Genomic DNA, 21,987 nt, shown 5'->3' on the forward strand with positions numbered 1-21,987 from the left:
ATTATGTTCATATTGATATACTACATTAAAAAAGCTTTTATTCTAAATATAAAAGTCGTAAACTTTCACTCAGCTATGAGAGGTCACATGACTTTGGCGGTCACATGACATGAGAATCGGATAGAGAGCTGCAGTATCAGAGAGGATGTAACCCGTGAAATGGCTGTCAGAAAACCACAGATTTAAACTGTTTTTATAGGTGCAGGGTTTTCACATGTAAGTAAAACGCTTTAATATATCCTATCATTTGTTTTATTATGCTTTTAGTTATATGATGTTTCAGTTGTTATATGACTAAGTTTTGACTCCTACTGAAAACATACTTCTGTACTAAATAGTATGTGAAAGTGTTCACTGTGCACTATTCATGTGCATACTAATTAGTACCGATGTATGTAGTTAAGTGCATACTACTCAGCTTGTGTAGACAATGGCTGGGTCAATGACACATCTAAGTAGTAATTAAAAATAATCTTTTATATATATATATATATATATATATATATATATATATATATATATATATATATATATATATATATATATACAGTGTATCACAAAAGTGAGTACACCCCTCACATTTCTGCAAATATTTCATTATATCTTTTCATGGGACAACACTATAGAAATAAAACTTGGATATAACTTAGAGTAGTCAGTGTACAACTTGTATAGCAGTGTAGATTTACTGTCTTCTGAAAATAACTCAACACACAGACATTAATGTCTAAATAGCTGGCAACATAAGTGAGTACACCCCACAGTGAACATGTCCAAATTGTGCCCAAATGTGTCGTTGTCCCTCCCTGGTGTCATGTGTCAAGGTCCCAGGTGTAAATGGGGAGCAGGGCTGTTAAATTTGGTGTTTTGGGTACAATTCTCTCATACTGGCCACTGGATATTCAACATGGCACCTCATGGCAAAGAACTCTCTGAGGATGTGAGAAATAGAATTGTTGCTCTCCACAAAGATGGCCTGGGCTATAAGAAGATTGCTAACACACTGAAACTGAGCTACAGCATGGTGGCCAAGGTCATACAGCGGTTTTCCAGGACAGGTTCCACTCGGAACAGGCTTCGCCAGGGTCGACCAAAGAAGTTGAGTCCACGTGTTCGGCGTCATATCCAGAGGTTGGCTTTAAAAAATAGACACATGAGTGCTGCCAGCATTGCTGCAGAGGTTGAAGACGTGGGAGGTCAGCCTGTCAGTGCTCAGACCATACGCCGCACACTGCATCAACTCGGTCTGCATGGTCGTCATCCCAGAAGGAAGCTGACGCACAAGAAAGCCCGCAAACAGTTTGCTGAAGACAAGCAGTCCAAGAACATGGATTACTGGAATGCCCTGTGGTCTGACGAGACCAAGATAAACTTGTTTGGCTCAGATGGTGTCCAGCATGTGTGGCGGCGCCCTGTTGAGAAGTACCAAGACAACTGTATCTTGCCTACAGTCAAGCATGGTGGTGGTAGCATCATGGTCTTGGGCTGCATGAGTGTTGCTGGCACTGGGGAGCTGCAGTTCATTGAGGGAAACATGAATTCCAACATGTACTGTGACATTCTGAAACAGAGCATGATCCCCTCCCTTCGAAAACTGGGCCTCATGGCAGTTTTTAAACAGAATAACGACCCCAAACACAACCTCCAAGATGACAACTGCCTTGCTGAGGAAGCTGAAGGTAAAGGTGATGGACTAAACCCAATTGAGCACCTGTGGCGCATCCTCAAGTGGAAGGTGGAGGAGTTCAAGGTGTCTAACATCCACCAGCTCCGTGATGTCATCATGGAGGAGTGGAAGAGGATTCCAGTAGCAACCTGTGCAGCTCTGGTGAATTCCATGCCCAGGAGGGTTAAGGCAGTGCTGGATAATAATGGTGGTCACACAAAATATTGACACTTTGGGCACAATTTGGACATGTTCACTGTGGGGTGTACTCACTTATGTTGCCAGCTATTTAGACATTAATGGCTGTGTGTTGAGTTATTTTCAGAAGACAGTAAATCTACACTGCTATACAAGTTGTACACTGACTACTCTAACTTATATCCAAGTTTTATTTCTATAGTGTTGTCCCATGAAAAGATATAATAAAATATTTGCAGAAATGTGAGGGGTGTACTCACTTTTGTGATACACTGTATATATATATATATATATATAAACATTTAGAAATATTCACCCCTCCCAGGAAAGTATTAGTAACATGTTAAAATTTATAATCTAAACATTTCTGCAGAGCTACAATTTATCAGTTGAGTTATACACCAAATGAACAAAGATTATGACACTCAAAGCCCTAAATTTTTGAAATATTTTTTGAAATTTTGACATATTTCAGAGTTCTGGGACACAGTACTGCGGATCAGCAGTTTGTCTCACACAAGTAAGGCAAGGCTTATGACCAGAAAAATATGATCACCTCGATCAAGCATTCGAGTGGGTCAGTGATGGTGTGAGGATGTTTTCTCTTAAAGTTTGTGAAGAAATTTTGGTCCATGCTGGAAGGCACATTGGAGGATTTCCAAGCATTTTAATTAAATTAAATTTAGGACTTTGTCTAGGTCACCTCAGTTTCTCTTAAGCCATTTAGAGATGGATGTTGTTGTGTGCTTTGGATTGTTACCTTGTTGAATAACTTTACAGACAATGTTTGCCATGATTTATGCACTGTACTTAATTTTTTTTTATGTTACTTTGTTTCTTTTTAGTCTAACACTAGCCAAATGTCTAAATGTCAAACAATAGTAAAGAGAAAAAAACATATGAAACTAAAACAAATTTTTTTTTTGCCTCAGCCATCACACATTGCAGTTATCGAAAACTTCACCATGACCTCCTGGGGGCCAAAAATATCCTCATTTTTATCAAGTCCATCACAGTTTTTGTCTTGCACCACAGCTGAGAGTTTTTTAGCTGAACTTCTGGATGAATTAAGAGATGACAAAGCCAGTGACAACAAAAAGGTACTTTTAAATGCATTTTTGTATCTTATTTCTTATGTATTTTAATGTTGCTTGCTCACCAGTGCATTGTTGCACTAGGAGTAGAGATGGATTGTCAGCCTCATTAATATTGATGCAGATGACTAATTTGCCCTTACTTAGATTGGCCTGATGGGCTACAGTCTGTAACTAAATACCCAGAAAATGCATATATGTGGTAGATGTTAATAGGTAGTAAGTGTAGGTGTGAGGTATATTTTTATGTTTTGTTTAAACTTTGAAATTAATAAATGGTTAAGCTTGTTGTTGAAAAAACATTTTTTGTTTTTTTTAATAGATACTCCTCTTGTCAGTATTATTGGAGCATCCGGGAGTTCTTTGCCCAACCACGTCGGCAGGAGAGGGGACAGCACAGGAGCTCATATCAATTCTCACATATACCCCTCAAAAATCTGTCACTTTGAAGTGCCATCTCATGCTCGCTATCACAAATGTGCTGATATGTACGACCTGTTTGGCCAGCCAGGCAAAAGTCGCTGAGGACTTCTTAAACTTTCTGTTCAGAAACATTCAGGACACAAATGATAATTCAGGGGGCTTGTGTGTCCACGCTTTACGAGCCACGGCTTGCGAGTGTCTTCGAGAAATGGAAAACTGCCAGCCTGGTCTACTTTCACAAAAGTTGGAGGCTCTTTACTACCTTAAGAACCAAGAAACAACGGTTCTTCATCAGTCTTACTCTTTGCTGTATTCTCTAGGGCTCAAGAATGCAATACATCTGCTGGCAAAACAAAAAAATGTGGACAATGCAAAGCTCAGGGGTGTCCTTAGTGGAAATGAAGGCTTTGTATGGAAGGCCATTGACTTGCCTTTGTCTGTGTTGCCTTTTGGCATGATCTCACAAGTTCCACAGCTGCCAACAACATTGGATTGCAAGGATCTGCGGTCTATTATGTCCTTGCTCCTGGAAGAATCCTATTTGATGACTCCTGCCTCACAGGTAGCATTGCTTCGTGGACTTGTAGAAATTGTTGCGATGGTACCAGCTATTACTCCGGCAGTATTCAAGTCTCAGTTGTTAAGACTTTTTGGAACAACAGAGGTAGAGCTGATGCATGCCACACTCATAATGAAAGGGACATTTACAGATAGCCTCTTCACCGCTGAGGATGAGAATTTTCTGCTCAAGCGCCTTACTGGGATGGCACAACATCCGCTTCTGAAAACTCCAGAGAAACTGTTTTACATGGACTGCATCCTTCACTTTCCTGAAAACAGACCGATCTCAAGCAGTGGAGAGGAGTCCCTACCTGTCCTGGTCACGCCTCAACTTACATTATCCTTGTTTCCTACTGTGTTTGATGACAGTACCACCATGCTCTGTAGACTGAATCTTCTCTGTCTGGTACTTCTGGAGGCAGATGAGGATGAGGAAAGCAAAGGCTTAAGCTACCTTTTCGATCACCTGATGGCCTTACTTAAAATAGTCAACAACCAAGGAAGCAGGGACATGATTACTATGTTTTTCAGAGCAACCTTCATTTTCCTCATGCACTTCAACCACATAAAGAAATTCTCAAAAAAACTTGTCAGCAAGCTTTGTGAGCTGTATTCCAAAAACTGTCATCTCGCTCCGAATATGATCAACCTCGCTGACAAAGTCCAAGAATGCTTTGAAGATTCGATATGGTCAGTACGGTTGTTAACAGCTCTTCAAAAGTGCATTGTGGAAATGCCACCTTTGCAACTGACCCTTCAGAATTTGAGTTGGCACCTTAAAATCTTGGCTCGAGTGGCACTCGAGAGTCAGATTGCGCAGAGAAACACAATCCACTTTCTTCTCAACATCCTCATCAATTCCAATCTTTGTGAAAGAAGGAGCTGGCAGGTTGGCACTGCAATTCTGACTGTTTGTCGCAACTTGCTCCAGCATCCAACCTTAAACGAGGTGTTTATCGAACTGGCAGACCTTTTGCAGCATATGTTAAAACACTATGAAGACTCAGATATTCAAGACCATGCTCGGTTTTACTACACCCTTCTGACCAACTTGTCTTGGGAAAAACTCGCCGGAGTTCTTGCCAAAGCTCCAGAAGGAGGGCAGATGAAAGTCCGATCGATGTCGGCCATTGTGGCTGAAAGTGATGGGCTTACCAGTTGCTTGACTGTTCAGAAGCCTGAAGGTTGTGTTCTACAGCTTACCAAAATTGACAAGACTGACTCTCAGGGTGTAGGTCCAATTACAGAGAGTCAGGAAGCTCTAGGACAGAGGGACTTATTTGAGGTCTATCAAGATCAGTTTAAGAGCCCAGGCTTTGCATCTGAGGTCACGTTATGTTATAACCTGACTCATGCCAGTGTAAAAGATGTTGGGTTTGACAGAATTTACACAATATGCCTGCACTTTGACTTGAACACCTCCCACTATGCAGAAGTCAAGGACATTCATGTGCCCTGCCTCTTCAGAGACAGAAAGCCACCTCAAGTTAACCTGACCTTAAGGCCACATCATCCTTACCCAACAAGTCTACGAGTAAGTGCTCTTTTTACGACTGAAGATGGCCTCTCATGGAACACTCAGCTGCCTGATGTAGAGGTTTCATTTCCAGAAATATTTCTCCCCATGCCTTTGCCACAAGGGACATCACCAGAGTCCAAAGAGGAAGTGTTCGACAAGATTTGGAAAAACATTTCATCAGGGGAACCTAGCAGTTCTGAAACTAGCCTGTATTGTTTTAAGACTGACAGGGACACACTAGCTAATCTGATAGAAGAGTATTTTAAGGGCTACCTTGTAGCACAGACTAAAGACCAAGTTTGCAAAGTCCTGTTTTATCTTCCACCTTTTTTCCATGTTTTGTTGATGATCAGTGAGGCAGAGGATGCTGTTCAACTCAGAATTGCAACAGAAAACTCAGAGCTGCTGCCTCACATCAACTCTTATCTTCAGAGTATAACTGGAAACAGTAGCTTGACAAATGCTAGAAAATAGTACGTTTATAGGTACTTAAGGATCACAATGGGGAGACATTGGTTTTGTGGACATAGTATTCTAGTTGTCTGATTTTAATAAATACAGAATTTTATCATGTTTATTACAATTTAATTGTAACTACTAATTATATTTTGATACATTTGCATTGTCATTAATAAAAAATTGCAAGTTTTTTTCTGTAATGACTGTATGGAACATTAACCAAGAACAAAAATATGTGAAGCTGTGGGTACATTAGTAACACTATCCACTGTCAAGTGGTAAAGGTAAAGGGGTGTCAGCTTCAAATGAAGACATCTTTTTGTACTTTAGCTTTTAATCCCATGGTCATGTAAAGCTTGCTTGACTGTTTGCAGTATGTCACCTGTGTTCCAGCAGCTTGTAATTTATGGTAGGCCTGTTTCAGACATGACTTTGGCTAGACTTTGCTCTTATTACTGTACAAAAACAACAGTCGAACCAGGCAGAGTAGCATTTATATAGTCACCAGTTATTATTACAATCAAAAAATCTAAATCCTCACAATAAACCAGCAACCCAAAACATGCAGTTGGTGGATTGGGTACTCTATGCCCTTTAATTGGATTGATGCCTGGAGTAGTACTCACACCTACTGTGACCCTCAACAGGATAAGTAGTTACTGCAGAATGAATGAAGTGATATACAGTTAAGTGCTGTAAGTCATGATTGCCATAATTAATTGCCTTTATTGGTCACTCTTTTAGTGACCATTTCAAGCAGCAATACAATAAATAATTACTAAAAAATAATGACCATAAAGTTTTACACATTAGATTTGGAAATTAAAGAAAACACATTCAAACAAACAACACATACAAATGAAATTCTTATTTTCAAAATATTTAAAATTTAAATAAAATGCATATTATATCTGCAATAGTTTATTAAAACATCTTTATATACTAGGCAATTTATCATCTACAATGTTAGTTGGTGCAACCACACATAATGTAATAAGTAATATATTTACCCCTTATGAAAACAAATGTAATGAAATCTTTGTAATATATACAAACTGCATAAGACTTCAGAAAAATGCTCCAGTGACCATCCTATTTCAGAAATATATAGATTTACCCTTCTTCTGCAGCTATAGTTTGTGGCTATTGAATCAGAAGAACATTTGTAAGGTTGGGTGCTGTTGTTGAATGAAAAGGTCTTGGCACCATCAACGTTCCAGTTAATTTCAAATATGTTCAGTGGGATTCAGGTTAGGGCTGTGAGTTCCACACTAAACTGCAATTTCAGCAGTTTGAAGAAATTTAGGGTCATAAAATTGTGGTTTTGCTGCATCTATTAGTGTAATTCATTATAAACCTTTTTACAATATTGTACAGAAGTAAATACAATTACAAAAATGTAATACCCATTATAAAACCATGCCATAATGAAGCACATCTCTGATAAAACTAATTAGCTTTTTTGGCTGAATTATAAGACATTCCTCATTCAGTGTTCTCTCACTTTGACAGACCCTGAAAGTTCGGCTCTGTGCATGCCGTTAGAGCTGCCTGACTGTTCAGTAATTTGTCCATGATACTGATTTCTGCGTCCCTTTTTTCAGCATCTTCCACTGGAGTCCATGACATGTCAAACTGAAGTTTGTAGGCCCCAAGGAACTCGTGTGGACAGCTGGAACCCCATTCCTATATACCAGAAAAGAAATGATTGTTACAATTTTATTCTTCCTCAGGACTTTGGAAGGTTCACAGTCAATTGTAATACTTTTAGAAAAATCTAGATTTTTACAGTGTGATCCGATTTACACTACATAGATGTGGACCATAAGATTGTTGGACATCATCGTCACAAGGTTTCAGAGTGTGGAGGAATGTCTACCCATTCAGATTAAAAGAGCATTTGTGAGATGAGGCACAGACTGCTTGTGAAGGCCTTGACCATGCTTAACTATTAACAGCTCACCTTTGGAGACAGTATAGAGAAGTAGCGTTGTCCAGATTCACGCACATACAGGTAGTACATGTTTCCTGGCTTTTTCACAACATTACAGGCAGCGTGGTGAAGATCAGCATCTCTCTTAGCATCCTCTAACACCTGAAACAAATATATTTTCCACCACATTTACTATTCTGTTTTTTTTTTTTAATCTCTCCAATGTACTGAAATTAGCTAAGTTATACTTGCGTGAAGCTAACTTATTATAACTTAAGAAATCTACAGATTTGACCAGGGGCATTAAGAATTTTTGCACAATTAAATCCATCATACTTGTACCTTTCTGGCTTGCTCCTGCAGGTATCTTATCTGATCAGCAATGACGGTCAACCTGTTGCAAGCGTTTGCTCGGATAAATTCATCTCCCTTAAGTGAGAAACAAGATTATTGACTTTATTGACAAGCACAGAATGTATTACTGGGAAGGTTTCATTTAAAAAAAATTCAGCTTACTTTCTGAACCTGCTGAGCAAGAGCAACAAGGTCAGTGGGATCTCCGACTCGATTGGTCTGATAGGAGCTCGCCAGGGCTAGTCCATTTGGATTACTGCTGGGTTCCACCAGGGTGACTAAAATGTAAACATGATCTTAAAATAAGTTAATCTAGTTTTTCCGAAGAGGTAATCGTCATATAAGGCACGGTACATTAGGAAAAAAATTACTTAATTTTAACCTCACTAGTAATAACTGCCTTTTATTTCTTTAAATTACTTTAGAGTGCTGGTCCAACAAGCGCTCCAAAGATTGTCAAGGGCTATTTAAAGTGGCTTAGGTGTGCTGTATACATATTTTGACCCAGATAGTATGTTTGTCAATCATTCTGCCATGGCATAACATGTCCCTTACAAGTATGTGTAAACTTTTAAATTCAGCTATATAAAACACTTGGTTCCAGATTCCTCTGGTTTACCTAAATATCTGTTTTGCATACCTCAGATTTGCTATCATTCTGATTTTTTCCTTTCCATTCCGGCCAGCATATGAACAATTCAAAGGTTTTCTTGGTCTTCCAGCTCTTGCCTTGACTTTAATTTCCCCCTTTGGTGTCATTTCTAACTGACATTTCAAACAGTGAAAATTGCAAGCTGAAATTACGTAGATGTCTTTTAATAGATGATGTGCTAAATAGACATTAATTAGCTTTATTTTCAAATTCTAACTACTTGGGATCAGGGACTTGAAGGAATTTTTGGTTGTTAAGTATTAGCATAAGATTTAAAGTGTCAGAGAATGTACTGCATGTTGAAACTGTTATCAGCTTACAATACCCTATGTCAATTCATAACCTACCAAAATAAGTCCTTTAATTGGAAGTGTGTTTGCAGTTTTGCACTTTTATTACTGTGCTTTGTCATTTGCAGTGAAATAAAATGGCATCTAAGATTAGTTATAGTATAGTTAATATAGTACAGTATGTGTTACCAATACTGCATCAAACATGTGTTTACTGATTATTTTTTCCTGACCAGCTACAAAATGATATGGCTAGTTTAATACTAAATAAATATATATTATTGATCCTATCCAGCTGGCTGAATAACCTGTACTCTTAGTTATACACAGTAAATAAGGGTTCAGCAGATGTGATCTTACCTGTAGTCGATTTATCAGGCTGATGAGGTAAACAAGCCATTTTGTCCATTATAATTATAAGTATAATTAGTATTAGCTGTAGAATACTGTTAATGAGGTTTAATTTTGGCCAAGAAACCACAGATCGACTTTCTCTCTACTCGAGTTTCACAACCGGCATGCATGTCAGCAGGTACTGTGATTATCCAACATATTTAGAGATCCATGAAAACGCCCTTCTAAAACAACTTAAAATTCTAAAAATAATAATGTTAGTGCATTTTATTCAAATCATGACTTTGTCTCTTATTTTATGTAAATTTTTTTGGTTAAGTTTACCTAACTGTTGTTTTTCCTTGTATCAAACACGATCACTTGATCAGGCATTTCTGTAGTCACACAGCAACAATAAGCGTGCGTACGTAAGCAATTGGCGTAGCAAGATCGCGTGTTCCAAACAACACTTTGTTCACTACATAGCGCACTAGCTAGGAATAATTTCCGTTCGGAAGGCATAAAGCCAAACCTATAAAATTAAATATCAAACCCACTAATAAAATCCCACAGTGCAGATGGTAGAATATAGGCTATAAAATGTATAGTACTTATAAATTACTTTAAAGTATTTAGGGGCCAAAACGCTATTTTGGACACGACCTCAAAATGTATACTAGATACTACATAGTATACACGTCAAAATAGTAGTGGCGTATAAGTGCCGAGGCATTCGTTTCACGTGCTACTATACTACTAGTATGGAAGTATGTAAAATAAATGTAATAATTTTTAACGTTTTGCATTATTTATTTGGACAAATTATTTATATCTATTTATTAATTCTGATTATAAAACGGATAGCTCCGGTCCTAAAATCTGATTGGCTGAGCCCGAAATACGCGCACCAATGACCACCTCACATCATTCCATATTAATACGCCACTAAAAAGAAAAAGTACAAACTTGGTTGAACACTATTTTAAGTCATGTACTATACATGGAAATGTCCAGATTAATATAAACAGTAATCCTAATCATTAAGCGGGTGTTTCGTCCAAGAAATAGTGTAATAGTGTTTGTGGAGAAATGTTTATTAAGAATGTTATGTTCGCCCTCATGTTGCCTAGCAACACTGTTAACGGACTACCTGATTTCGCGGAAGAATGCTTTTTGTAAGTGTTTTCGTAAATAAAAACATTTATGAATTGAACATTGTTGTATTTTATTATATTTTATGTTGACCGCCGTTTTATAACAGCAATAAGCCACTCGAGACCGTGCGTTACTGCTATGATTTTATCACGGTGAAAGACGTCAAAACATCCTTCCCCATGATAAAATCGCAGTAATGCACGGTCTCGAGTGGCTTATTGCTTTAATAAATGATATTAATGTATTTAAAAAGTAACACTGTTGTAAAATACTTCTCATTGAAAATAGAATTTCTTATTTTATAGTGAATTTCTAGTTTTCAGAAAAACGTTATTATGTCTTAAAAATGTTTTGGGCATATTTGCATACAACTGCATCATGTTTGATGTATATGGGGTTAGTAGCTCTTGTGTGGCTGGAGGAGTTGCAGTGTTGGGACTGGCCCGTTAGATGGAAGCTCAGCCCCCTTCTGTAGAAAAGTTTTGCAGGCTGTAATGAAGATCTTCAAAAGGAGGCTGGAGTCTGCTACTGTACAAACCCGGATCTCCAAAATGCGGGTCACCATGTCTCTCTTAGCTCTTTTGCTTTTCTTTAATTTGGACTTTAGCTCCTCTGAGACGCAGATCGGGGGTATTTTGGAACCGTATGATCTGTTGTTTGATAATGCAGTGGAAGCGTATTATAAACAGGACTGGCTCTCAGTGATCCTGAACATGGAGCGAGCTCTCAGGAATAAGAACACGGTGCGCAAAATAAGGGCACAGTGTCGGGTAACCTGTGCCAACCAGACTGCTTTCGGAGAGCAAGTATTTGGATTGGGTACCCCGGTGCCAGGGACTGGTCCCGTTCAGGATTTAGCGTTTTTCCAACGTGTGTTAAAGCGGGCGGAGTGTGTGAACGCCTGTGAAACTGAAAAACTGGGACCTCTGAGTCTGCACAAAGTCAGTGATGAGATAGAGCTGGAGTTTAAAAAGAGGAGTCCATATAATTACCTGCAAGTGGCTTATTTTAAGGTAAGACTGTATTTAGTATTACTGAACTGTGGCGTTCCTACAGCGCACCAGGTATAGAAATCAAAATCAACAAAGCATCATTAAAGTTTAAAACCGACACCGACTGCTCAGGGACAAATCAACATTTTTTTAAATATATATAAACATTCGTTTATATCATCGATGACGATGATCGATTTGTTCAGTCAAGTCATAAAGGTGAGCTGGTTCTAGAACCCCCAACCCCCTCCAGATCTGAGATTTGGGAGCGCTTTTCGATTCTAGAAATTCCAGAGTCGACTCCGATTCGAATGCCAGATGTTGAGAATCGACTAAGATGATTCCAATATCTGGTGTCCCAAAATATAGCGAGTGATTCTACTAAAAAGGAAATACATTGCAAAATAAAAATTTAGAATGAATATCGTTGATCAAGTTTTCCTTGCTAACATACATGTGATAAACATTTAGTGTTTTGACTCTGGGAATTGAAGAATCATTTTTATACTCGACTCTCGATTCACTAAGTGCCGTGTCCACAGAATCGACTCGTTTAAGTATCGACTCCCAGTTCTTAAATTTGGGTGCCACGTCTTTAGGTGTAGTTAAACGATCCATGATACACATTTCAAGTCGTTCAAAAGAGATTCCTGCTAAACATGGGGATAACATTATTCCGTCAATTAAAACCAAGTTCAATAAACTTGTAAACACAGGGCTTTATATTAACAATAGTATTTGATTTCTTAATTATGTTATGAAGTGCTAAGTTGCTAACATTTAGTTACTTCACAAACCAAATACTAGCGTCCTAAGTAGTATCATATAATTTATAAACCTGTGATTTTCCACTTATTGTTTTTATCATGTGCATAAAATTAGTTTTTACCAACTGAGCCTGTGTAATAAACTATTATATAAAAAATATAAGCAGCTGAATGATATAATAATAACAATATGAAACAATCATATAACAATATACTACTTCTTAAAGTTAGACAATATTGCTAATACGTTACACAATGGACACATTATGGTGTCTCATCATCAATTTTCTCATCACTCCAATATAATCAAACCACATTTGTTTAATCCAGGATAACTCAAGCAAAATCCCAACAAGCCAGAAATTAATATTTTAGAAATAGACTTACCATTGGATATAGTTCTGTAGATGGTGATTTAATGTCCTGGTGTACATTTTTCTCATTGGTAATAGTGTGCATCTTAGCTCCAGCTTAGCTTTTTTCTATAATTTTTAATTCTGTTAAAGATAGTCAGGCCCCACAAGACTAGAAGACAGAAAAATCATTGTTTAATTTTTTACTCAAACTAAAAGGCTAATGTTGCTAACAATTAGAAGTGTCTTATAGCTACGTATGTTATAAGATTAGCATTGTCTAAATTAATGTTTAAGTAGTTACAAATGTACCCTTTGTGTGTTTTTATAAAATACTAACATAGCTTACTTAATAAAATTGAATTCCCACCACCTTTTATTAGCAACATTGGCATCAGATATAAATTATACACTCATTGTCTTTGTAGATATTATAAATCTTTGGTTGGTTTGGTATAATGCTGTACATTTTGTACCTTTTACAATCTTTTGCAAAAGTTTGATTGTTTGAAGTCTATGTATGGTTGATTTTGTAAATAAAAAATTGATACATTGTCTACGAGGACCAAACATATCTGAGGACAAACTATGTTTGTGGTCAGCCTCTCCTTTAAAGAACGTAAAATGAATTTTGTGTTTTCACATACACAGATAAATAAGCTTGACAAAGCTGTGGCTGCGGCGAACACATTTTATGTGGCAAATCCGGGGCACGTGGAGATGAGACAGAACCTGGAGTACTACAGTCTGATGGCAGGCGTGCAGGAAACTGATTTTAAGGACCTTGAGGCCAGACCACACATGGTAAGTTCTTGATTGTGTTTAATAATCTGTATCTGTTTATTAAAACATACTTAGTCCATTAAAGTCCAATTTGATTTAAAATTGTAAGCTGTCATAAGCCTCAGCTGATGTAAAAGTGACATGCTTATTTTATTTCAGGCTGAATTTCTGGAAGGGAAAAGGCTTTACAGTTCAGAAGACTTTTTCTCAGCTATTGATCATTTTGAGGCAGCGTTAGAGGAGTTTTTCACCTCCGATACAGAGTGCAGGGCGTTGTGTGAGGGAGAATATGATTACGATGGCTACAACTACATGGAGTACAACGCTGACCTCTTCCAGTCAATCACAGGTAAGTTGCAAAATGCATAATTTACTGCATGCACCCTGTGCTTTGGTTTGCATGTGTTGCAGATTGTTAATGTGCTTTATGTTTCACTACAGATCACTACCTGCATGTTCTAAACTGTAAACAGAACTGTGGTGTAGAACTGGCCTCCACTGCTGGAAGAGAAAAGCCATTTGAAGACTTCCTTCCATCACATTTTAACTACCTCCAGTTTTCCTACTACAACAGTATGTTACTACTTTATGTTGTGCATTTTTATATATTTGAATTTGAGCTAATATAATCTTATAGGTTTATTGTATTATTTTAGTTTAGATATGCCTGTCTTTAGGAGGAAAGTCTGGATTAGAAGTAACCTTTTTGCTTACTGTCTGGTTGAGGGGACGGCACAGATAGTGGAGGAATACAGAGAGCACAGCATGTTATGTGTTTGGTTTGTACTTATGGCCATTTGGGTGCTGTAGTGGTTGAGTATGCTAGCCCAGTGGTAGCTTAGTGGTTAAGGCACAAGACCCAACACTGTAAAGTTACCACTGCTGGCCCCCTGAGCAAAGCCCTAAACCGTTAATTGCTTGTATTGTATTCAGTCATGAAAATAAATGTAGAAAACTAAACACTCTATATCCCTGTGTGTTTTCTTTCTAGCTGAGCAATATGGAAAAGCCATTGAATGTACTAAAACGTACCTCCTGTTTCATCCTGAGGACGAAGTAATGAGACAAAACCTGGCATATTACTCTGCCATGCTCGGAGAAGACAAGGCCGCTGACATCCCAGCCAGAGAGGTACAGTTAAAATCAGGACCCCTCTTACATGAACTCAATAAATAGTTGGTATAGATGTTTTCTAATGCCCTGTTTTTTATCCTTAGGTTGTCCAGCAGTATATTAAGAAGTCCTTGCTGGAGAAAGAGCTCCTTTACTTTGGCTTTGAAACTTTTGGAGTCACGTTTGTTGATCCCGTAAGTCGGGCAACCCAACCGTAGTTCGTGCTTTTGTGCAATTGTGATTACTTGGTAGGTTTCCACTTACTATATTATCTTTTTCAGGACACATGGACACCTGCAGAAATTATGCCTAAGAAACTCAGAGACAAGCAGAAGTAATAATGCATTTATACCTAGACCTTTTTAAATGAAAGACATAAATTAAAAAATTTAATAAATAAATAAAATAAATAAATTTTGAACAGGGCAGACAGAGAAACGGCTGCTCGGATTACAGAGGAGATTGGTAACCTCATGAAAGAGATTGAGACGCTAGTGGAGGAGAAGTCCAAGGAGTCATCAGACCTTTCCAAGATGATTAATGAAGGTGAGAAGCAAACAACATTGTTATTTAAGGTACTGATCTTACACGTGCCATTAAGGTACTAGAGTAGATTAATTGTATTTTGCCCTGCTATTGAATAATCATACATTGGAATGACAGGGAGTCCAAAAAAGCTTCATCATTCAGAGCAAAATAGCCAATCACCAGGATCTGTCAGTTCATGTATAAAGAATTGTTGATGTGGTTTTTCAGAACCCACAATCCCAGCAGCTCCTTCTGCAGCAGATGGCTTGATGTTTGACGATATCACGGTGAGCATGACAGCCAAAGCTCTGAACGGCTCTGAGCGAGTGGTGCTGGATGGGGTCATCACGGACGACGAATGCCGAGAACTACACCGACTGTCAAACGTAAGTGTTTAAGCTTCCAGCATATAGAAAACTGTCATTGTTTAGGTAAAGCAGGATTAAAAGTTCTACAGAATTATTTAGGAAAATTAATTATTGGTGGACAGGTGGTCCAACGGTCTTAAACGCTAGGCGGACAACTACACAGGCATGATTGGCTATGTCTGTGGGGAGGAGGGGTGGTGAATAGCTGAATCCCTGCTATGGATTAGTGTCTTGTCTGGGATGTTCCTGTCTTGACCCTTATCAGGATTAAATGGTTAATGAAAATTAAATTATGGGCTGTAAAGATGACAACACTGTTACCAATGTCCAACACTGTACACCACTGAGACCAATTATAATTTTTTAATGTTTTATTTTTCAGACATGTGCTACTGATTTGTCCTGGCTGTTTTCATAGCTTGAAAATCAAACTCCAACATGTATTTTTGTATTTCACAATGTAAGACGATGCTCTTTTTTGCACTCGTCTCTAGGCAGCAGCACAGAAAGGTGACGGTTACAGAGGAAGGCCGAACCCTCACTCACCCAGCGAGATGTTTCAGGGGGTCACCGTCCTCAAAGCTCTTAAGGTTAGCTTTAATACAACAAGTGTTCTGTATTAAATTACAATGAAATCAAAATGTATTCAGTATTTATCATAATTAAGAATTTAAAAGTATTCATCCACTTAACTTTTTGTACAGTTAGTGCTGTGGATTTGATTATATATATATATATATATATATATATACAGTGTATCACAAAAGTAAGTACACCCCTCACATTTCTGCAGATATTTAAGTATATCTTTTCATGGGACAACACTGACAAAATGACACTTTGACACAATGAAAAGAAGTCTGTGTGCAGCTTATATAACAGTGTAAATTTATTCTTCCCTCAAAATAACTCAATATACAGCCATTAATGTCTAAACCACCGGCAACAAAAGTGAGTACACCCCTTAGTGAAAGTTCCTGAAGTGTCAATATTTTGTGTTACCATTATTTCCCAGAACTGCCTTAACTCTCCTGGGCATGGAGTTTACCAGAGCTTCACAGGTTGCCACTGGAATGCTTTTCCACTCCTCCATGACGACATCACGGAGCTGGCGGATATTCGAGACTTTGCGCTCCTCCACCTTCCGCTTGAGGATGCCCCAAAGATGTTCTATTGGGTTAAGGTCTGGAGACATGCTTGGCCAGTCCATCACCTTTACCCTCAGCCTCTTCAATAAAGCAGTGGTCGTCTTAGAGGTGTGTTTGGGGTCATTATCATGCTGGAACACTGCCCTGCGACCCAGTTTCCGGAGGGAGGGGATCATGCTCTGCTTCAGTATTTCACAGTACATATTGGAGTTCATGTGTCCCTCAATGAAATGTAACTCCCCAACACCTGCTGCACTCATGCAGCCCCAGACCATGGCATTCCCACCACCATGCTTGACTGTAGGCATGACACACTTATCTTTGTACTCCTCACCTGATTGCCGCCACACATGCTTGAGACCATCTGAACCAAACAAATTAATCTTGGTCTCATCAGACCATAGGACATGGTTCCAGTAATCCATGTCCTTTGTTGACATGTCTTCAGCAAACTGTTTGCGGGCTTTCTTGTGTAGAGACTTCAGAAGAGGCTTCCTTCTGGGGTGACAGCCATGCAGACCAATTTGATGTAGTGTGCGGCGTATGGTCTGAGCACTGACAGGCTGACCCCCCACCTTTTCAATCTCTGCAGCAATGCTGACAGCACTCCTGCGCCTATCTTTCAAAGACAGCAGTTGGATGTGACGCTGAGCACGTGCACTCAGCTTCTTTGGACGACCAACGCGAGGTCTGTTCTGAGTGGACCCTGCTCTTTTAAAACGCTGGATGATCTTGGCCACTGTGCTGCAGCTCAGTTTCAGGGTGTTGGCAATCTTCGTGTAGCCTTGGCCATCTTCATGTAGCGCAACAATTCGTCTTTTAAGATCCTCAGAGAGTTCTTTGCCATGAGGTGCCATGTTGGAACTTTCAGTGACCAGTATGAGAGAGTGTGAGAGCTGTACTACTAAATTGAACACACCTGCTCCCTATGCACACCTGAGACCTAGTAACACTAACAAATCACATGACATTTTGGAGGGAAAATGACAAGCAGTGCTCAATTTGGACATTTAGGGGTGTAGTCTCTTAGGGGTGTACTCACTTTTGTTGCCGGTGGTTTAGACATTAATGGCTGTATATTGAGTTATTTTGAGGGAAGAATAAATTTACACTGTTATATAAGCTGCACACAGACTACTTTTCATTGTGTCAAAGTGTCATTTTGTCAGTGTTGTCCCATGAAAATATATACTTAAATATCTGCAGAAATGTGAGGGGTGTACTCACTTTTGTGATACACTGTATATATATATTCTACTGATTCATTTAACACATTTATTTAACCTCACTGTGTTTAACAGCTTGGTCAGGAGGGTGTACTTCCTCTGAAGAGTGCTCGTCTGTTTTTTTATATCAGTGAGAAGGTTCGAAAAGTGGTCGAGTCCTCTTTCAGCCTGCAGACTCCTCTTTACTTCTCCTACTCCCACCTCGTCTGTCGCTCAGCCATCGAGGGTAAGAAAAGCCTCTTAGAGACAATGAAAACTGTTTTCTGTTTGTGTTTGTGACATTATTTTTACCTCACGTCACCTAAATCTCGGTTTACTTGTTTCTAGTACAGCAGGGTTGCCAGATTTCACTACTATGATGTGACTTTGCTGTTTCATTACCCTGTTTATTATGAACTTTGCCATAAAAAGTAGCTTTATTAAGTGGTGGATTTAAACCAAAACTTTAAAATAAACTGTGTACCAAATTTTGTTGTCCAAACCAAACTTTATATTATTTATTTTTTTATTATTATTTATTTAACTTAATATTTGTCACTGAGTGGTGAATGGCTCCTGGAAAACAGAGCAAAAGAACTGCTAGCTGATGAGAGGCAATGGATGTATGTCAGGGAGTCAGAGGACTGAGCACAGAGTCAAAATTCAAGTATGCCTGTACAGCATTTCTTCTTGGTGTAGCGAGTAACGTTTATTGAGGGGCAGGAAACACATCAAAAACATTTGTAGACACAACCCTGGAAAACGAATCCCATTCTCACAGTGCTTAAGGTTCTATTTTTTTTATTGTACAGAGAAACAGGAGGATCGTGATGACTTAAGTCACCCTGTACACGCTGACAACTGTTTGCTGATCTCAGAGATGAATGAGTGTGTGAAAGAGCCACCAGCATACACACACCGAGACTACAGGTGATACACAGTGAACGAATCATCAGTCAGAGACACACAGCTGCACAGTGAATTGTGAGGCTGTTTGATTGTCAGCTGGTGATTTTTTGTCTTTGCTTTCAGTGCTATTCTGTATCTCAATGATGACTTTGAAGGAGGAGAGTTCATCTTCACAAAACTTGATGCCAAAACAGTCACAGTAAGATTTGTACCTTTTTTTACTTGTTTACATGGACAGAATTGCAAATTGTAACATAAAGTTGGACAATGCTTGGACTGTATATCTATTGATATACAATAATAATAACAATAATATGCTTCTAATTATTGAATTATTAATCTAATTATTCACCCACACCTATTGCTAACAGATACAACTATATAAAATCTAATACAATAGCCCCCACCAGAGTAGAGTGCCCGATTAGGCTGGTGTCCCTATCAAGACTTACCCTAGGTCTTCACGTGGACTGATGCATTAGACTGCTGTGTCATTGGAACCCCTATGTTCATGTTGATTGTGCAATGGTAGTGTAAGTGTTGTGTGCTCTTTGCAGGCAGCGGTGAAGCCTCAGTGTGGTCGGGTTGTGGCTTTCGGAGCTGGTAAAGAGAATCCTCATGGAGTCAGAGCCGTAACTAAAGGTCAGAGATGTGCCGTGGCTCTCTGGTTTACTCTGGATCCCAAACACAACGAGAAGGTAAGTCGTCTGTTGTGCTTTATCAGAATAAATGAACACTCTGTTCTGTTCACTTTGTTGCCACGGCCATTTAAATGATACATTGAAACTTTTCAAGGGATAAACTCTTGAATTTAGGAAAATTGCATTAATGTGGTATACCATTCAAACTCCTTATGATGTCAATATTTTCCATAAACAAAATTTGCAATTGCATAAGCAAATCTAATCGTTTTCTACTAGGAATGTAGCAAGATTTAACCCTGAAAAATAATAAAAAATCTGGAAAATAATATCCATCCATAATAGCATGCTTCAAAGCTACATGCTTATGCTAATATAAGCAGAAATGTGTTTTATAGAAATGTGTTTTATAGAAATGTGTTTTGACCTGTATTATATTTAATCAGTACAAAACACAATATTTAATATTTTACCTAATGAATTTTGTACAATCATACTTTATTTTCAAAAATTATAAAATTTGTACCTGCTGGTGGTTTAGTGAATCATAAGAAATCAACCCTTGTTGAACATTTTCCTCAGGAGCGAATTCAGGCTGAGGAGCTGCTTAAAATGCTCTCCAGCCCCGTGGATGCAGATTTCCAGAAAACAGAAAAGGAAAGCAGTGCCGACACAACATCAGAATCAAACAGCACTGCACAGGACGAAGTAAAGATCCCAGCAACAGAAGACAAAACCAAACCTGCAGACGAACAGCCAAGCAAACCTGCTGACCACAAGACACAAGATTCCAACACTGATGACAAAGCTGAACATTCAAAAGACTCAACCACAGAAAAAACAGAGGCTAAGACATCGACCAAAACGAAGACAAAACCAGCAGCAAAGACAAAAACAAAAACGAAAGAGGCGACTAAAGCGAAGACTCAAACAGGAGAGAAAAAGAAGAAACCAGCTGCCAAGAAAACAGTAAAAGTGTCGAAAGAATCTGGGAGCAAACAGACCAAAAAAGCGAAAACCTCAGATTTAAAACCAGACTCACAGAAAGATAAGGATGAATTATGAACCGTAGCTTTTTAAAAATTGTGTTATACAAATGTATGCAAAAGTTTGGGCACACCGGGCCAAATTAAATACTTCTTTAATTTTCAAAGTAAACACATCTTCTGCAGCAAACGAAAATTTCTTACAGTTACTTTACATATAAAATAGTACAAAGTACAAAGCACCTTCTTAGGGTGTCCAAACTATTTTCTAAGTTTCTACGTTTTAAGTATTTAAGAATCCAGCAGGCCGCTCAGGTGGCGCAGCGGTAAAAAGAAACGCGCTGCAACCAGGGCTGGATTCTGAGAAGCGTCGTATCGAATCCAGCCTTGCTTTACCGGTTCGAAGCTGAGTGGCTATATGAGCAACGATTGGCCGGTTGCTCATGTGGGGGGTGGGACAAAGAACCGGATGTGGGTCTCTCTCTGTCAGAATGCGATTGCGTTCTCTGCCGGCTGATTGGAGGCGCTTACACAGAGATGGGAGGGGGTGCCCTTAGGGTGTGTCTCTCCGCATGCAACGCTAGGTGGCGCCAAACTCGTCAATGTGTGGGTGGCAAAGATGCATCTGGCTGCTGCTCGTGTTTCGGAGGGGATACGGGTTAGCTTCAATCACCTCCGTCAGGGCAGGGTTCGGCATAGACAGAGAGGAAGCACGATGCTAATTGAACAATTGGATGCCCTAAAAAGGGGAGAAAAAGGGGTAAAAATTTATAAAAAAAATAAAAATAAAATAAGAATCCAGCATAACGCGGAACGCTTCTAGTTCTATGATATTTTGGGCTGTCCTAAATTCAGAGCATGTTTTTCTACCTAGATGATGTGTGTCCAGGACTGTATGGGCATTTCAAAAGCTGCAGCTTGTGTTTCTTGAAGTATTTCCATAAAGTAGTTCTTTGTGGTCTGTTTTAGATATCGTATGTTGTTGAAGCTAGCCTGTTTTTAGGTTCAGCTTTTCGACCGAGTCACATTTGCTTCCATAATGCACTGATATTAAGTGAAATTCATTCCTCTATTTATCTATACAATGTTTCTTGTGCCACTGGTCTCCACACAGCCGCAAAGCATTATCCTCTTAGGTCCTCTCTAGGTTTAATAGTTGCATAATAGTGTTTCTATCAAATGTTGTTCTTTTCTTTAAGCATATCTTTGGTGACTGTAGGACTGAGGTTCTTTGCTCTCATAAGAGGGTTTTGCTTTGCCTTTCTGGCCAGCAAGAGTCGTTCTATCTTTCAAATCATACCTGCCTAATGTCTTAATGTCTTTACAGCTGTTTAGTTGTCTAAACATTTTGCACATGCCATTATTACTATTATATTATTTTAGGTTTATCAAATATCAAGTAAAGGTACATACCATTTGCAGAAAAAATAAGTTTGCTTCAGAGGTTGTTTGCTATTTCAACTTTAAAAAGTCAACAGAAAAATAAAAAGTATTTTAGCAGGATGGTTGGTGTTATGCGGGGCAGACTTTTGCATACACTTGTATGTTTTAATGAGC

At 38.7% G+C, this 21,987-nt stretch overlaps 3 protein-coding genes across 3 annotated transcripts; 2 read left to right on the forward strand and 1 right to left on the reverse strand.

Moving 5' to 3' along the window:
• Positions 1–129: 129 nt before the first annotated feature.
• ap5b1 (adaptor related protein complex 5 subunit beta 1) lies at positions 130–6,100 on the forward strand. Its single transcript, XM_062986424.1, has 3 exons — positions 130–216; positions 2,797–2,964; positions 3,281–6,100. Exons 2-3 carry the CDS (start codon positions 2,830–2,832, stop codon positions 5,933–5,935), a joined length of 2,790 nt encoding a protein of 929 aa, XP_062842494.1. The 5' UTR covers positions 130–216; positions 2,797–2,829; the 3' UTR covers positions 5,936–6,100.
• c24h1orf50 (chromosome 24 C1orf50 homolog) lies at positions 6,071–9,673 on the reverse strand. Its single transcript, XM_062986425.1, has 5 exons — positions 9,510–9,673; positions 8,370–8,485; positions 8,196–8,282; positions 7,884–8,015; positions 6,071–7,606 (listed from the first exon to the last, which is right to left on the reverse strand). Exons 1-5 carry the CDS (start codon positions 9,556–9,558, stop codon positions 7,421–7,423), a joined length of 570 nt encoding a protein of 189 aa, XP_062842495.1. The 5' UTR covers positions 9,559–9,673; the 3' UTR covers positions 6,071–7,420.
• A 1,458-nt stretch (positions 9,674–11,131) lies between these two features.
• p3h1 (prolyl 3-hydroxylase 1) lies at positions 11,132–20,610 on the forward strand. Its single transcript, XM_062987178.1, has 16 exons — positions 11,132–11,650; positions 13,401–13,553; positions 13,692–13,881; positions 13,974–14,105; positions 14,524–14,663; positions 14,750–14,839; positions 14,927–14,979; positions 15,070–15,191; positions 15,357–15,371; positions 15,417–15,559; positions 16,036–16,131; positions 17,991–18,141; positions 18,707–18,824; positions 18,927–19,002; positions 19,361–19,501; positions 20,027–20,610. The coding sequence occupies exons 1-16, from the start codon at positions 11,132–11,134 to the stop codon at positions 20,507–20,509; spliced, it is 2,622 nt and encodes an 873-aa protein (XP_062843248.1). The 3' UTR covers positions 20,510–20,610.
• The last annotated feature ends 1,377 nt before the right edge of the window (positions 20,611–21,987 follow it).

This window comes from Trichomycterus rosablanca, chromosome 24, assembly GCF_030014385.1.
Source record: "Trichomycterus rosablanca isolate fTriRos1 chromosome 24, fTriRos1.hap1, whole genome shotgun sequence".
In the NCBI taxonomy this organism is placed as follows: Eukaryota; Metazoa; Chordata; class Actinopteri; order Siluriformes; family Trichomycteridae; genus Trichomycterus; species Trichomycterus rosablanca.